This window comes from Microcaecilia unicolor, chromosome 6, assembly GCF_901765095.1.
Source record: "Microcaecilia unicolor chromosome 6, aMicUni1.1, whole genome shotgun sequence".
NCBI lineage: Eukaryota > Metazoa > Chordata > Amphibia > Gymnophiona > Siphonopidae > Microcaecilia > Microcaecilia unicolor.
In genome coordinates, this window is record NC_044036.1 from 27,211,176 (window position 1) to 27,229,311 (window position 18,136).

The window sequence follows — 18,136 nt, forward strand, 5'->3', positions numbered from 1 at the left end:
CTGATGGGGGAGGGAAAGAAGAGACAAATGGAGGGATGAGAGAGAGAAGGAAAATGTTTGGCTACGAGTGGTGGTTGGAGAAGGAGAGAGAAGATGTTGAACTATAAGGGGGGAGGGGTGAAGAGAAACATCTCTTCTCTCTCTGAGATTTTGAGCTATAACTGTGGCGTCTTGTGTCATTAAGTAGCGGGCAGAGCTTGCTCCCGTGCTCGATCATAGCTCTTTAAAGATTGAGCGGAGCTTTCTCCCACGCCCCAACACTGCCAGCTGATTCAAAGAAAGCCGGAGAGAAACATGCAGCGCAGGCAGTTGTCAGAACTAGAAACTGCTCTTCGGCTCAGATTCAGTTACATTGGGCCCACAATAGTGTCACCTGTTTTGTGTCAGTGTTAAGTTCACAGAGGTAGTGATAGGTACTAAGAGTCTTGGATTGATAGGTCAGTACTGTGATGTCTCTGAATCGCATTTCGGCTGTTATCATCAAAAATGAAGTGATGTAGCATTGACCCCCTTCTTGAAAAACATTTTTTTTTTAGAGGAAACAAACATTCAGTTTTGCTAGTATTTTTATAACATAGGTGAAACACCTCAGCTGGTGGTGTATGTGTGTGTGTTTTTTTAAACCACAGCAAGGCATTAAAGAATTTGCAGGAGAACCATGGGAAACTCCATTTATATTGCAGCATCGTGTCACTGCATATTTTGGGTGCATAGAGGATCCCAGCAATTAATACCTATACAGCTCAGTGTAGAGAAATGCAATTATATGTCTGGGAATACAACTAAAATGTTATTTTGTGCAGGTGGTAGATGGGTATATGAAATGAAATGAAGGTGAGATCCCAGCAGAGAGGCATGGTCTTTTATTATATCCTTTTTTTGTCTTGTCCCAGCTCGGGCGTCACAGGAGCAGTCTTCAGGCTGAAGGACAAACTGGTTTCCTCAGTATCCCGGTTTATCATTTGGTAGGTGTCGCTGCTGAGTGATGCCTAGGCCTCTTGTCCTCAATGTTGTCTCTGTAGTGCTCAGAGCTTGGGAAATTCCCAAGAATAATGACTTCAGGGTTTTAAATTACGATTGGCAGAATTGTTGGCGCTAATTATTATCTTGGAGAACATATTTCTTCACTCAACGTGTAATTAAACTCTGGAATTTGTTGCCAGAGAATGTGGTAAAAAGCAGTTAGCTTAGCGGGGTTTAAAAAAATGTTTGGATAGCTTCCTAAAAGAAAAGTCCATAAGCCACTATTAAAATGGACTTGGGAAAATCCACTACTTATTTCTGGGATAAGCAGCATAAAATGTATTGTACTGTTTTGGGATCTTGCCAGGTACTTGTGACCTGGATTGGCCACTGTTGGAAACAGGATACTGAGCTTGGTGGACCTTCGGTCTGTCCCAGTATGCCAACACTTAACGTACTTTTACTGAAGGGTTGCCGCTGGCACAACGCGGGTGCCGGCGGTAGTTCCACCCGTAGCACACACCATTTCCGGCGCTAGTGGATATATTAAAAAAAATATTTCTGCACGGGGTTACCTGGACGGTGTCACATACTGCCCAGTTAACACTGGGTTAGCGCAGAAGCCCTTACCTCCACCTCAGTGGGTAGCGGTGAATGCTCCTCTCCTGAAATGGCTGCACGTCAGGTGCGAATTTACTGCAAGGCCGTTTCGTTTTTGTCTATTTTCACCCACTTGCGGTAAGAGGGGCCCTGGCATGCAGCAAAACCCACCACCGCTAGCTCCCCTTTTACTGCAGCTTAGTGAAATGGCCCTTAAGGAGCAGATGCAGTAATGAAAAAACATTTGGTAACGTACTTTTTCTCATTCATATTGACAGTCCAAGCTCTGCCATGGTAATCTCCTGATCTTAGGTTATAGTTCGAGCACCAGAGGCAAGCTCAAAAATAAAAACTGTAAGAGAGATGGGAAAGCAGCTTCCATTTGCTCAAATCAGCTTTATAAGTCGAGGGTGTAGAAGGTGTAAGCCTAATGATACTGTCTCAACATAGTCTTTGCATAAGTATGACCACAGGTGGGTTTGCGTGTGCGCAGATATATATAATGGGCTGAAGCTGAATTTTTAGTCTTCAGCGTTTTATCGAGGTTCCATCTGGTGACTGGCTTCTTGAAGTAATGTGGAATTCTGGAAGTTTCTTTTTTTTATCTGTCCACTTATAATGAACTTCTTTTTTAAAAATTTGGTTCTTTAGATATCTTGGCAATTGAAGTTTGAACTGATCTACGGAACTGTTAAAATACTTTTGAAATGCAGTCGAATTCTTATGGGTCAGACAGATTGTCGAGTTAATTTGTCCATAGATGGCCCTATACTATATGAAAGTCTCTTGTCAAAATCTCTTGAAATTGTTCTCCTTTCTGTCCTGTTGGCTTACATCCCTCATATAACATGGTAGCATTGCCTCTATTTTTCCAGGATTTGTTGTTCTATTTTTACTGCTTTTCTTTCGCTTTCATACCTTTTTATTAAACCAGGGCAAGAAATATCCAGAGACGATACTGCCGGTGGGCTTTCGAGAGCACAGATTTCTTCTTTGAATGAGGATTCTTCAATATCCTGAGGGGGGGTGGGAGGGGGGAGGCTTGTTGGATCTTTAATGCAATAAAGACTAGAGTGTACTGTTAGCCTGAGCTAAGGTTTGTATTGAAAAACTGTTTATTAATTAATAAAAAAAAGATTTAAAAAAAAAAAAAAAGAATGAGGATTGTTCAGTGTATCTCAGCTGATTAGTATCCAAGGACAACTGAAGAAAAAAAAAACCTTTTCAACACAGCACACTCTTCACACTCAAGTCACTGCATTCAGTGGCTTGTGTACTGTCCTGGGCTGAGACACCAATGATATCCCCAGCGTTTGAGATTCTTTCTCTCGGGCTGTTGATGACTCAGCTTCCCAATTCCACAGCGTCCCATCTCTGCTTTTTGGTTGTTGATTGGTGGGGTTGTTCTGTATTCTTCAGAATTTGTTTACTTGAGATTTTGGCTGTAAAATAAAAAGAAATTAATGCGCACACACTGCAGCATCTGTTTGGCACTTCCTTTCTCTGCCCTTCCAGAGAACGTGTGGAAAAGGAGTGAACTGATGCTGAGGAACACCAAGGTGGCAAGGCCTGCTCCTAGGTCGATAAAGGCCAGTCACTAAACAGTGCTTTTTGGTGATGTTTTGTTAAGGCTGGATAAAAGTGTCTCTAAGAGCAGGTGAAGCACTCTGGGCAGGGGTGAACCTCCAACATAGGTAGGGAATGGGGATAATTCTGTTGTGGTGGGGACGTAGCACAAGATATTTGCAAGTTACATGTGTTCCAAACCTAATAGTCTGGTTAAATTAAAAAGAAATAAAGTTGCCCAAACTCCATTTCTGGTGGGCTTTTCGGCATCTGAGTTTTTTCCGCTGCACCTTAGCGGTTTATTCATCATCACTTGTACTATTCTGCATCCATATTTTGTGATTTTCAACAGTAGGTGTCAGACCCCTGAAGCAGACGGTTATTCCGTCGAAACACGGCCCCGTGTAGGGTCATACACTTATGTGGTGCTGAATAAATTTGCTTTTATTGACCTCGGGCTTTGAAGATGTTTTGGTCCGATCCTACTTCTTGGATTTCCGTTTGGACTATATGTAGGGTGTTTTATACCAGTGGCGTAGCTAAGTGGGGCCGGGGGGGCGTCAGAAACAGAAGGAAGCCTTTTGTGAGAAGAAGAGGGCCTCGGCTGGCGGGGGTTGGGGTCCCCCGCCAGCAAAGGTAGGCGATGGCGGGTTGGCGGCGGGAGGGGGGGGTCGAGAGGGTCGGCGGCATGGGGGTGTCGGGAATGGCAGGGGGGGGAGTCGGCGGCACCAGGGGGAGCTAAAATTTGCCCCCTCACCTCGGGCTCTGGACCCCTCTCCCGCCGAAGTCTGGCCCCAGGAATCCCTGCACAGTCCATAAAGTTATATTTTCAGTATTATTATAAATATCTCTTTTAAATTGATAATTTAGAAATCATTAATACTTCCTGTTCCCTTATCTGCATCCAGTAGATGTTTCTTTTGGAAATTTTGAAATTTTTATGCTTTTTCAACTTGTACAATCAATGAAAACTTTGAACATGAAAAGTAAACCAATTTTCTAAAGCTAACAGGAAATAGTACATTACCGGGAAGGACAAAATAAGTTAAATTACATAATAGTCCACATAGAAGAGACTGATGTGGCCAAACACCAGAAGAAGATGGCTGTCGTGGAAATATTCAAAAGAAAGTAAGAAACTAGGGAGAGAATTCATCAAGGTGTGGTAAAAGCTTGCTTTTTTACCGTACCTTGATGTACTGCTGGCTTCAGCAACCTGTGGGATCTCAGTAACGCAGGCTGCAGAATCCTGTTTTAGAATAGCGCTATTTGCGAGCCACCTCACCAGCTGCGTTATTTCCACAGCCCGAGAGCTGCAAAGCTACAACCTGGTGCTTCTGGACCTGCAGAGCTGAGTCCCACCAGCCTTTCAGACCCCCTCCCCCATAAGGGCTACCTTTAAAAATCATTGGTGATCCAGGGGGTCTTCAGCAGGAGAGATGCCCCAGTCATACTCTGACTTTAAAATGGCGACCATAGCGGTACTCTCATGCAACTACCATTAGGAGTCATATTTCCATATAATTTCCTTATATGGAAATATTCCTAGCAGTAGTCGTGCCATATTGAAGCCAGTACAGGACTGGGCAGGAGCACCTGGGGATTGCTCCTGCCAAAGACCCCCCCAAACCCCTCTGACTACCAGTGATTTTTAAAGTGGAGGAGTAGCCTATTGGTTAGTGCAGCGGCCTTTGATCCTTGCAACCTGGGTTCAATTCCCACTGCAGCTCCTTGTGACCTTGAGCAAGTCACTTAACCCTCCATTGCCCCAGGGCACTGTTTACTAAACCACACTGTAGGCGGTAATCGGCAGCTGGCACACACTGGACAGTTACTGCATGGGTAACACGTGAGCCCTTACCGCTAAGTCAGTGGATGGCGATAAGGGCTCATGCCATAAATAGCATGTTTCACTGGGGAGCCAATACCACAAACATTCCAAGAAACGTGGAGGGGCATAATCGAACGGGGAGGACCATCTCTAAGGGCGCCCATCTCTAAGGACGTCCCAGCGAAGGGGCGGGGAAACCCGTATTATCAAAACAAGATGACCGTCCATCTTTAGTTTCAATAATACGGTCGGGGATGCCCAAATCTCAGCATTTAAGTCGATCTTAGAGATGGTCGACCTAAATGTTGAGATGGTCGACCTTAGAGATGGTCGTCCTCGGTTTTTGGCCATAATGGAAACCAAGGACACCCATCTCAAAACCAACCAAATCCAAGCCCTTTGGTCATGGGAGGAGCCAGAATTTGCAGTGCACTGGTCCCCCCCTTACATGCCAGGACACCAACCGGGCACCCTAGGGGCACTGCAGTGGACTTCACAAATTGCTCCCAGGTGCATAGCTCCCTTACCTTGGGTGCTGATCCCCCCCAAACTCCACTCCTCACAACTGTACACCACTACCATAGCCCTAAGGGGTGAATGGGGGCACCTACATGTGAGTACACGTTTTGGCGTGCCTTTATAAACAGGCCCCTAAGTCCATTAGCGAGCGAGTAAAAAGACCCCATAATGTTATTGTTTTTCTCCTTTTTTGTTCATTTTGAAACAAAAAAAAAAAAAAAAGAGAGTCATTTTCTATGTGTAAAACAGGCTTTAAAAAAATTTCTCCCAAAATGTATTCAGCTAATCCAATAAAAAAGTTATCACCTTACTATTTTTTTCGGTTTTTTCCGGTTTGCATTTGTCAGCCTTGTTTCTCTTGTTAAGCTACCGTAGTACTCTTCCATGCTCACTCATGTCTGTCTTTAAGCCTTGGAAGTGACTTGGCAGTGTGCTAACCCGGTTGCTCAGCAACCAGCTGATAAATTTTACAGATTCCAAGATTATGGCTTCAGCTCATCAGGAGACAGAATCACAATAGGATTAAGGAAGAGTAGAATCTTCCCAGCGGTGAAGGATATATTTCCAAAAGCCCGTTACAGATGCTGCGCTAATGCTTCTGGGGCTCGGATTCACTGGATTCAATAGAAGGATCAGGGGACTGAATTAAAATTGCCCTGAGGCACAAATTTACCTCCTCAATATCTCAAGATACAATACTGATTCTATTCTCAGTTACTTAGACCCCAAATCAGATATGTTGACCCTACATAAGCCAATTTCTCATTTCAAGAGAAATATACGATGGTGCTCATTTTCTAAGCAGATGGATGTCTCAAAATGCCCCCAAAAAGTCCATGTCCCAAAAAGATTGATTTTCGACAGGTAGAATTTGTACGTCCTACACTGCAATTTGTCCAGATAGCAAGGGGGCATGTTTAGGGTGGGATTAGGGAGACCCAAATTTATTTTGAAAGCTCTTTGTTTTCAAGATATGTTAATGCAATCTGAATGTTTATTCCTGGATTCTCTACTATCTCTTGCCTTGTTCTGAGTTCATGGAAGACTTTATCCGATAGTCATTATAGTCAATGGTGGAATTTGGTTGTACCACATATAAATTTGAAGCTCATCTAGCAAAGAAATTCAACAAGACACATAAATTCACAGATAATTGGTCACCTACATCTTTTTTTGTTCAGATTACTGCCTGACTATATCCTATGTATAACGTGTATCACAATGTCAAGGCTTTCAGTTTGCTGTTCTACATTGCTGTTTCTTGTTTCTCTTTTGTATTTTGCAAAATCTTTGAATAAAGAAACTTAGGGGGGTCGTTTACTAAAGATTAGCTTGAGTGTCGTTATGCTCATATTAGCCCGCTCTTCAAGTCACTTCATTGGCTCCCTATCCATTTCCACATTCAGTTCAAACTCCTCTTATTGACCTATAAGTGCATTCACTGACTCTGCAGCTCCTCAGTACCTCTCCACTCTCATCTCTCCCTACATTCCTCCCCGGGAACTCTGTTCACTGGGTAAATCTCTCTTATCTGCACCCTTCTCCTCCACCGCTAACTCCAGACTCCGTTCCTTTTATCTTGCTGCACCGTATGCCTGGAATAAACTTCCTGAGCCGGTACGCCAAGCCTCATCTTTGGCCGTCTTCAAATCTAAGCTAAAAACCCACCTCTTCGATGCTGCTTTTAACTCCTAAACCTAACCCTTCAACTGTCCCCTATCCCTGATATGTCCTGTCTGTCCTAACCCTTATCCCTTACTTGTCCTGTCTGTCATAATTAGACTGTAAGCTCTATCAAGCAGGGACTGTCTCTCCATGTTCAAGTGTGAAGCGCTGCGTACGTCCGGTAGCACTATAGAAATGATAAGTAGTAGTAGTAGGGTTATCTGCAGCAGGGCCCATTTTATTCCTGTGGGCCCTGCTGCAGAGAATTGGAGCTTATCTTTAGTAAAAGACCCTCTTAGGTCCCTGCTTACTAAGCCGCGTTGTAGGCGTGCTAACTTTTTAGTGCACGCTAAAATTAGCGTGCGCTAATGATAGAGACACCCATTATATTCCTATGGGTGTCTCTAGCATTAGCGGGCGCTAAATTTAGTCTTGCGCTAAAAAGTTTGTGCACCTACAGCGTGGCTTAGTAAACAGGGCCCTTAGACTTAAAAAAAAACAAAACGTTTGCAGGGCCAGCAGTAGGTGTAGGGTGTGGGGCTGCTCAGGGGTGAGGAGAAAATTATCCTCAGAATCATTTTGAACCCTCCTTTTTCTCTTTTCATCTATCTCATTACCCCTAGGAATATTATCTCCTGTGCAGTGACGTTCCGACGCTGGCTGGCACCCAGGGCAGATCGCTGATGCGCCCCCCCCCTGGCGAAATGACACCTCTTCCGCCCCCCCGGCGAAATGACACCCCCCGGGTCAGACTCAGAGGGAGCAGTGAACACATGCAAATTGCGAACTCGGAGACAGGGCAACAGGCGCGCGCCGCGGCACCCCCCCAGCGGCGAGCACCCGGGGCGGACCGCCCCCCCCTTGGTACGCCACTGCTCCTGTGGTCTTAGATAGTCCACTCCTCTGTCAACTGATGAAACACAGTGGGACGACCCCTGCTTTGATGTCTTTTATAAGGTTTAAAATTATTACTTATTTGGCTTCTTGTTCACACTGTGCCTAAGCGAGATGTCCCTTTTGTTTGTATCAGCGCCGTCGCTAACGTTTTTCTCATGGTACTATTTTTTCCTGCAGCGCTTATTATCTTTGTATGCGTCTTGAGAAATTTTTACTTCTGTTTTTTTTAGTTCCCTTCTCCTCTTCGGGATCGCTCTCCTAGTCTCTGGGCATGTCTGCACTTTTTAATTATATTTTGCAAACATCTGATTTGTTCTTCCTTCTACTGTTTAAGCCAACTGACTAATGGGCTAATTTTCCAAAGAGAAAAACGTCCAAAAAGTGGCATAAATCTACATTTGGACATTTTTTTTCTCACAAAAACGTACAAATTGGCGTTTTCAAAACCAATTTCTAGACATTTTTCTATGAAGTCTGTCAGAAGTGCATTCAAATCACAAGGAGGCGTGTCAGGGGCGTGTTTAGGGTGGGATTTGGGCGTTTTTCAGCCATAATGGAACAGAATAAAACCGTCCAAGACTAACACTAAGATGTTTTGATCTAGACCCGTTTTTATAACGAATAAGGCACAAAAAGGTTCCCTAAATGACCAGATGACCACTGGAGGGAATCAGGAGTGACTTCCCCTTACTTCCCCAGTGGTCACTAACTCCCTCCCGCCCCCCAAAAACCGTGATTAAAAACATTACTTGCCAGCCTCTATGCCAACTTCAGATGTTATACTCGGGTCCATTAGAACAGCATGCAGGTTCCTGGAATAGTCTAGTGGTGGGTGCAGTGCACTGCAGACAGGTGGACCCAGGCTCCTACCTCCCCCTACCTGTTACACTTGTGAAGGAAACTGTGAGCCCTCCAATACTCACCAGACAACCACTGTACCCACATTTAGGTGCCCCCTTCACCCGTAAGGGCTATGGTAGTGGTGTACAGTTGGGGGTAGTGGGTTTTGGAGGGCTCAGCAGACAAGATAGGGGAGCAATGGTGAGATGTGTACCTGGGTGCATTTTATGAAGTCCACTGCAGTGCCTCCAAGGGTGCCCTAATGCTTTCCTGGGATGTCTGGGGGACCAGTCTACTAAAAATGCTGGCTTCTCCTACATCCCAATGGCTTGATTTTGTGCATTTTGCACTTGGACGTTTTTTCTTTGAAAATGGACCACAAATTAAAACGTCCACATCACAAAACCTTGTTCAAAACAGTATTTTTGAAAACAAAAGATAGACTTTTATTTTTTTTTTTTTTGAAAAATGACCTTCTTTCCTATTCAGATTTTGGGCATTTTTTGCAAAACGTCCAAAGTCGGACAGACGTCATATAGAAAATGCCCCTCCACAAGTACCTTATTGGTGATATTGTTCTAAGACACCAGCATTCTATTTTATAAGGTATGTGTTGTGTTGGTCTTCTTAATATGCTTTGTTATATATTAATTATGCTTTTTATAAGAACTGTTTTTTATTTTCATTAGTCTACATATGTTTTATTAAGTTACTAGTAAAACAGGCCCGTTTCTGACACACATGAAACGGGCGCTAGCAAGGTTTTCCTCGGAGTGTATATGTTTGAGAGAGAGAGAGAGAGAGTGTGTGTGTGAGAGAGAAAGTGTGTGTGAGAGATGGAGTGTGTGTGTGAGTGAGAGAGAGAGAGACAGAGTGTGTGTGTGTGTGTTTGTGTCAGAGAGAGAGAGAGTGTGTGAGAGACAGAGTGTATGTGTGTGTGAGAGTGAGTGAGTGTGTGAGAGTGTGTGAGAGAGAGTGCATGTGAGAGACAGAGAGTGAGTGTGTGTGTGTGTGGGGCTCCGAGTTCCATGACCCCCTCTTTCCCTCCCTCCCTCCCTCTCCTCCCCTCCGAGTTCCAGGCCCCCCTTCCGTCTGAGATGCAGGCCCTCCTCCCTCCCTCTCCTCTCCCTCTCTCCTCCCCTCCGAGTTCTTGGCCCCCCCTTCCCTCTGAGTTCCATGCCCCTCTCCCTCTCCTCCCCAGTGTGTTCCATGCTCCCCTTTCCTCGGAGTGTGTATGTTTGAGAGAGAGTGTGGGTGAGAGATGGAGTGTGTATGTGAGAGAGAATGAGTGAGAGAGAGAGAGAGAGAGAGACAGAGTGTGTGTTTGTGTCAGAGAGAGAGAGAGTGTGTGAGAGACAGAGTGTGTGTGTGAGTCTGTGTGTGAGAGAGAGAGAGAGTGTATGTGAAAGACAGAGAGTGAGTGTGTGTGTGTGTGTGTGAGAGAGAGAGACAGAAACTGAAGCCTTCAAGCATTCGTGCGCTCTGTAAGGCTCCATCTCCTCAATTGACGATACGTAGTTCCGGAACGTTGCAGGAATGCTTCAAGGCTTGAAGGCTTCACTTTCTCGGCTTCAGAATGTTGGCGGTGCGTTTTATTATATAGGATATATTTCCTCTGGTATTTATTAGCTTTGATGTTTTAATGATTTTTTAAATTGTACAGAATTTTAAAATATTGTGCCAGAAATGTTAAACTTTTTCTACAGAATTTTTCAATTTTTTGCACAGGAGTAAATCCTAAGCCTGCTGTTTGAATTCATCAAACTATTTTGAATTGTTTTCCAGATGTTAATACTACCACTGTTGTAAGCACTGTAAAATGCTTTGAAAGTAGAAAAGTACTTGAAACCTTCATAGATGGCTTAATTAAGCAGCCACTATAACACTAGACCTCACAGTGTATATGTGCAGAGTCAACACAGGTGCTATATTGTGTACAGAGAACAACTGTCATATCTTTTGTATATTCCCTCCTTTAGCAGAGAGATTATATGAGCTGGATTGTTCAATCCTCTTGACTTTTACCCCATTACCTGAATAGTCTTGTAGTCTTTTACTAAAGAAGGAGGAAAAAAGGACCTCGCGGAACTGTGAGTTGGAAAAAAAAAAGGAGTGAGGACAATCCAAGGAATAACCAAGAAGTCTTTTTTTATTGAAAATAATAAAAACCGACTCTAAGCTTACCAAGGGGGGGGGGGTGGTGGGGGCTGTCCGCCCCGGGTGCACGCCGCTGGGGGGGGGGGGGTGCTGCGTGCCGGTCAGCGTCGTTCGTTTCCATGCTCCCTCTGCCCCGGAACCTGTTCCGGGGCAGAGGGAGCATGGAAACGAACGACGCTGACCGGCGCGCGGCACCCCCCACCCCAAGCAGTGTGCACCCGGGGGGGTTCTTTCGCTGGGGTGGGGGGTGTCCTTTCGCCGGGGGGGTCACGCTGCACCGGGGGGTGAGGCGCATCGGCGATCCGCCCCGGGTGTCAGCCCCTCTAGGAACGCCACTGCCCGACACGACCATGTTTTGGCCCTAAGACCTGCCTCAGGGTCTCGATCAATCTCTGGTGTTGAAATGTAATAGTCTACGCCGGAGAAAATAAACACACAAGTCTTGTGAATCAAATGCTTCGTTTGTCTTCTATCATCCTTATCAGCTCACAGCACATCATTTGTTACTCGGCAATTTAACAAGATAGGAGACAAATGAAGCATTTGATTTATAAGACTTGTGTGTTTATTTTCTCCGGCGTAGACTATTACACTGCAACACCAGAGATTGATCAAGACCCCTGAGGCAGGCCTTAGGGCTGAAACACGGCCGTGTCAGGTCGTTTTTTAGTATTTTCAATAAAAAGACTTCTTTGTTATCCTCCTTGGATTGTCCTCACTCTTTTTTTTTTTTTTTTTAGTGTTTTCTAAAGGAAATGAGAACTACAGATTCATATTTGCTGTGGAGTAAGATCAGGACTGCACCAGCTTGTCTTTTTAACAGAAGCGAAACCAATTAGTCAAACAGGTACACCGATTGCTATTGGGGGGAAATAGGAGAGTAACTGATACTGTAAACAGGGATATGAACTTTTCCAGTCCTCTGCTAGTTTAGGTGCTGATCACATTGAATAGTTTCCTGAGCTGATGAAGTATTTGCATGCTTCAGAACTGACACAGACTTCTGCATTTAACAAACTACAGACTTCTGAAAGCTCTATGACTACCAAGCCATTTGAATGCCCTAACAAATTTAATTGCACTGGAACATTAAGCAGGATTTGAACATTCTGGATTACGATGGCTGCATTGTGCCCATCAAATATTAAATTCCATGTTGTGCGGAGTAAAATAGATGGCTTCATTTTTAAACTATGATTAAGCTGTTCACTGATTCACATTGTACTGCATTTTAAAGTGTCAGATCTCTGCATGCATGTTCTGTCTTGTTCCTAAAAGATTAGATGGAATCTTAAAATTAAAATTGTATCGTGCTGTAGTGATAACGTCAAAATCAAAGACGTATCATCAGATCCCACACTTCTGCTTTGTTTTGGCTTTTTAGAAAGTCTTACAATTAGTAATTTGCATTGAACTGATTTATTTTAAGTGATTTAGAGGGGCATTTTCGAACGTGGACGACCATCTCTAAGGGCGCCCATCTGTAAGGATGGTGCCACGAAGGGGCGGGGAAACCCATATTATCGAAACAAGATGGGCGTCCATCTTTCGTTTCGATAATACAGTCGGGGACGCCCAAATCTCAACATTTAGGTCGACCTTAGAGATTGTCGACCTAAATGTTGAGATCATCGACCTTAGAGATGGTTGTCCCCAGTTTTCGGCGATAATGGAAACCGAGGACGCCCATCTCAAAAATGACCAAAGCCAAGCCCTTTGGTCGTGGGAGGAGCCAGCATTCATAGTGCCCTGGTCCCCCTCACATGCCTGGACACCAACCAGGCACCCTGAAGGGGCACGGCAGTGGACTTCAGAAATTGCTCCCAGGTACATAGCTCCCTTACCTTGTGTGCTGAACCCCCCAACCCCTCCCAAAACCCACTCCCCACAACTGTACACCACTACCATAGCCCTTAGGGATGAAGGGGGGCACCTACAGTGGGTTTTGGAGGGCTCACATTTACCACCATAAGTGTAACAGGTGGGGGGGGGATAGGCCTGGGTCTGCCTGCCTGAAGTGTACTGCACTCACTAAAAACTGCTCCAAGGACCTGCATACTGCTGTGATGGAGCTGGGTATGACATTTCAGGCTGGCATAGAGGCTGGCAAAAAATGTTTTTTCATAATTTATTTTTGGGTGGGAGGGGGTTGGTGACCACTTGGGGGAGTAAGGGGAGGTCATCCTCGATTCCCTCTGGTGGTCATCTGGTCAGTTCGGGCACCTTTATGAGGCTTGGTCGTGAAAAAAAGGGACCAAGTAAAGTCGACCAAATGCTTGTGAGGGATGCCCTTCTTTTTTCCATTATCGGCCGAGGATGCCCATCTGTTAACCACGCCCCGTCCCGCCTTCGGTACACTGCTGACACGCCCCCGGGAACTTTGGTCGTCCCCACAACAGAAAGCAGTTGAGGACGCAAAACAAATTGGCTTTCAATTATACCGATTTGGGTGACCCCGAGGGAAGGACGCCCATCTCCCGATTTGTGTCGGAAGATGGGCATCCTTCCCTTTCGAAAATAAGCCTTGGTATTTCCTTGTCTGCAGAAGGCATATAGTCTAAGGACCCTATTTAGAAATTAATGGAGCATTACCACTGAAACTCTCTGCTTCCCCTCATTCTCTTGGAAACAATCCTGGACCACATTTTTAAAAGATATCAAAAGCTGGCTCTTTGAACTGACATTTAGATGATAGTCTGTTATTGGGATCCTGCTGTTTTCCTTTGCTCTGTGATCTCTTTCCCCTACTCTTTTTCGTTCTGGTCACGTCATTGGCTCCCTTGCCTTTTGGTGGCAATAGCGATGTATCAGGTTGGTAGAAATAAAAATAAATAAAAAGTTGCGTTGATAATACTGTGCATCATTTTGCCAATAGTGCAGCTTAACTTGGGATGCTTTACCACAAACCAAAAAGAAGCTAAAAACCCTACGGTAAGTCCAACGGAGGAAATAGCAAAGTAGGATAGAGCAATGGACCTTACAAATAAAACAAAGAAAAACGAATCCACGAGGGGTCGTCTTCACTGATCGTCAGTTCAGTCAAGGACTCAACATACATGTATCCGTTTTAAACAGACACTGAAATTCTGCAGTGAGTGAACTTGAGAGTTCCTTCGGCCGTCTGCCTTGTGGACATGTTTGTTTTTTTACACATATTCCCCCAAATTCTATATAATGCAACGTAAGTTGCATGCGCAAATCTGGGCATATTCTGATATGCGCATGCAACTTAATTGGTTAACAAGCCAATCGGCGCCGATAATTGGATATTAACAAGCCATTCTCGGCGCTGATTGGCATTAATTAGAATTTACCTACACTACTCACTAAGGGGCCCTTTTACTAAGCCACGGTAGGCTCTCTGCTTGTGCAGCACGCGCCCAAATGAGAGTACCACCAGGCCAGCGTGTCTCCTGGTGGCATAGGAGTCAACTTTTCAAAATGATTGTGGGTGCTGAATTAAAAATTTTTTTTTTTACAGGTGGTGCATTCCCCTCTCCTCCTCCTCCCTCATCCCCCTCCACCTCCCTCCGAGTTTCAGGCCCCCCTCTCTTCCTCCCAGTTCCAGTCCCCCCTCTCTCCCTCCTAGTTACAGGGTCCTCCCTCCCTCCCAGTTCCAGGAGGGTCCTTCCTTCTTTCCAGTTCCAGCGTCCCCCCTCCCTCCCAGTTCCAGGGTCATCGTCCCTCCCGTCCTCCCTCCCTCCCTTCGAGTTCCAGGTCCCCTCCCTCCGAATTTTAAAAGTCATCTATCTTACCTCATCGGGGTTAGGGCGGCAGCAGCGGTAAAAAGCATGCAGGCTTGGTGCTTAGTTGTTTTCCCTTCTCTCTCTCTCAGCTCTGGTCCCGCCCTTGCAGAAACAGGAAATGCAAAATGCAAAATACGAGTAAAGCGGCTTGCAATAAACCTCATATACCTAGCAAACCTAAATGTAACGTGCCGTGAGCTAAATCAGAAAAACACCCGCTGTGTTCATGGAAAGATAACTGTAGAACAATTTTAAAGGACCTGTGCTTTCAAAAAGTATTCCCAGTCTCTCATCCCCTTTCTAAAATACCTCCTCTGCATTCCCAGTTTCCTTCCAGGCTGCCCCTACATCTCACATTCCTTAGGCAGGCACCTATGATGATCTCTCTGTGGGTGGTTGGGGGGGGGGGGGGGGAAGGAGGGGCAGGAGCTGTTCCTGGGTGCTCCTAACAACCTCAGCCCCATAATGATAGTCTCATGGTAATACTACTAAGGTCAGGCTACTAAAGGAGGGTGTTTGTTTGTTTTTTTTTTAGTTTGTAGAAGTTTTATTTATTAGGTTTTGAGAAACAATACAAAAGCAAAGAAATTACATCCTTTAACCTGAGCTAAAACATTTCAAGTGCAAAACCTCCTAAAAGACCTATGAGCAAACAGGTAATCAAAGTAAAAGTCTCTCAAAAGTAGTTAGTTAAATTACAAAGTACTTCTGAATTTTATAACTGAATTTATCCGTGCGCCCTCCCACCCAAAAGAAAAGAGATAGAAGAGAGAGAAAAAAAAAATCCTCCACAAATTAGATGAAGCCAAGTCCTTTGAAAAATGGCAGGCCTGGGAAGCGGACTCTGCTCTTGGCGTCATCAACGCATGGTAAATTACTGAGAATTACTCGGGTATCTAAGTAATTTCAATGTGCAAAACTTGTGCTAAGGACCCAAGTGAAAAAAAACTGACTTCTGCTCAATCATTGCTGATGCAAGATAAGAACTTGGTGCTTTGGGAAATTAATCTAGAATGTTGAATTTATGCTTGCTGTTTTTTTTTAGTGATCCCCAGAGACTTTTTAAGTGTTATCTGGCGAAAGTGTTAAATATGTCTGGAGAATCTTAACTCCCTGAAGGTAGGCCTTCTGTTTACCTGTGTGAGGCTCCGGAGAAGAGCCAAGGAGGTCCAGTTTATGAATGTTTTAAGAACACAAACAGTGTTTCTATAATAAGTACCATAGCTGACTTGTGCTTTTTCTTTTAGGTATGGAGCAACATTCTTGTGAAGGCACGAGCTGTTCAAATCAATCGGGGGGGACAGGGCCCAGTGGATTTAGAAGGCATTACTTTAGTCATAAGCTGGACTGCGACAGTCAGCCTCAGGAACCTGACAGACTCTTCCAGAGATGTTTTATGGCTACAGTGACAACGATCAACGTCCAGGGGCCTTCGTGAGCTTCATTCTGCGTCGAGCAACATATGTCCTTTTCTGTTAGGTGCACCAGATACTATTGCTAAATGTTTCACCTCAAAAGCTCCATCGGCACACCATGGCTGTGGTACTTTGTTCTGCGTAGGAGACAAAGAGTGTGTTTTGCTTGCATTCGCTATATTTGGGTAGCGCAGTCACTGCGTGTTTATGTAAAATACATGCAAAGGAAGTTTTATGATTACGATTCTTTACACACTGCCTTTCTGTGGTACAAAGCGGTTTACATATTAAATTCAGGCACTTTCTCTGTCCCTAGTAGGTGAACAATCTAAGGGGCCCTTTTACTATGCCGCGTAAGTGTCTACGCGCGCCCAAAGTGCGCCAAAATGGAGTTACCGCACGGCTTCCGCATGGCTCTTGTGGTAATTTCATTTTTGGCGTGCGTCCGCTACGCACGCCTGAAAAATATTTTTTATTTTCTGGTGGGCGTTGGCTATGTGCGCCAAGCAGCGCTTGGCGCGCATAGGTCATTACCGCCCAGTTGCCACGTGAGTTTTTACAGCTACATTAATGGCTGGTGGAAAGGTTTCAGATGCAAAATGGACGCAAGGCAGTTTTCATTTTGCCGCATGTTCATTTTCGGCAAAAATGTTTTTTAAAGGCATTTTTTTTTTTTTGCAGGTGCGCTGAAAAATGATTCTGCGCGCGCCCAAAACACACATCTACACTACCGCAGGCCATTTTTCAATGCACTTTAGTAAAAGGACCCCTTAGTTTTGTGCCTGGTGTAATGAAGTGTTAAGCGATTTGCCCGGGGTCACAAGTTGCTGCTGTGGGAATCAAACCCAGTTCCCTCGGTTCTTAGCACATTGCACTAACCATTAGGCTACTCATCTACTCCAGTGTGATTTCCTAAAATGGAGTGGTCTCAACCAGCAGAGGGCACAATAATACTGCCAAGAGTACTGTAAAATAATTCAGTTAATACATAACACTGTGTTTAATAAACATGGGGGGTTATAATTTTATAAAGGGGTCTTTTACTAAGCCGCAGTAGCGTTTTTAGCTCGCAGTAGAAATCAGCTGGCAGTAAACGCCAGGAGGAGTGGCCTAGTGGTTAGGGTGGTGGACTGAGTTCGATTCCCGGCACAGGCAGCTCCTTGTGACTCTGGGCAAGTCACTTAACCCTCCATTGCCCACCGCATTGAGCCTGCCATGAGTGGGAAAGCGCGGGGTACAAATGTAACAAAAAAAACAAAGATGTGCATTATATTCCTATAGGTGTCTCGGCATTTACTGCCAGCTGATTTCTACCACGAGCTAAAATTGCTACCATGGCTTTAGTAAAAGACCCCCCCCCCCCCCCCCCCCCCAAAGCTCGTTCTGTGTGTAAAGCATGCTGTAAAAAATGTCAAAGGGCTATTATAAAGCTGCCTGGCTAAATCCATGTGTGTAAATATATGTGCTAACAAGATGACGTGTAGGCTTTATCACAGGTACAGTTTGGGCGGCGTTGCAATGTACGTGCATATTGTATAAAATACAGAACAAACAGAGAGGGTGATATAGCATACACAGAAAGTATACAGACAGAAAAAACAACACTGGGCCTTCAAGACTGAGACAACAGGAGTCCTTTATTAGCAAGTGACCCGACACGGGCCGTGTTTCGGCGCTCAGGGGTCTAACAATAAAACATATAATAACATAAAAATGATTAAATAATTACAAAAATAATAATAATCATTATAAAAAACATAACAATAAAATATATTATATGTTATAATCAATATTATTATTATTATTATTGTAATTATTTATTTACTATTCTCATTTTTATGTTGTTATATGTTTTATTGTTAGACCCCTGAGACAGGCGTTGTTTAATGCCGAAACACGGCCCGTGTCGGGTCACTTGCTAATAAAGGACTCCTGTT

At 44.5% G+C, this 18,136-nt stretch overlaps 1 protein-coding gene across 2 annotated transcripts in view; it reads left to right on the forward strand.

Annotated features, from left to right (window-relative positions):
- Positions 1 to 16,440, forward strand: part of SHISAL2A (shisa like 2A) — a 105,161-nt gene extending 88,721 nt beyond the window's left edge. Inside the window, exon 3 of one of the 2 annotated variants that reach the window (XM_030207042.1) lies at positions 16,032 to 16,440. In XM_030207042.1, the coding sequence (XP_030062902.1) occupies positions 16,032 to 16,222 (191 nt within the window). In that variant the 3' untranslated portion in view covers positions 16,223 to 16,440. Of the gene's footprint in view, positions 1 to 2,497; positions 2,541 to 16,031 lie in introns of those variants that run through there. The other variant, XM_030207043.1, reaches the window with a different exon arrangement.
- The last annotated feature ends 1,696 nt before the right edge of the window (positions 16,441 to 18,136 follow it).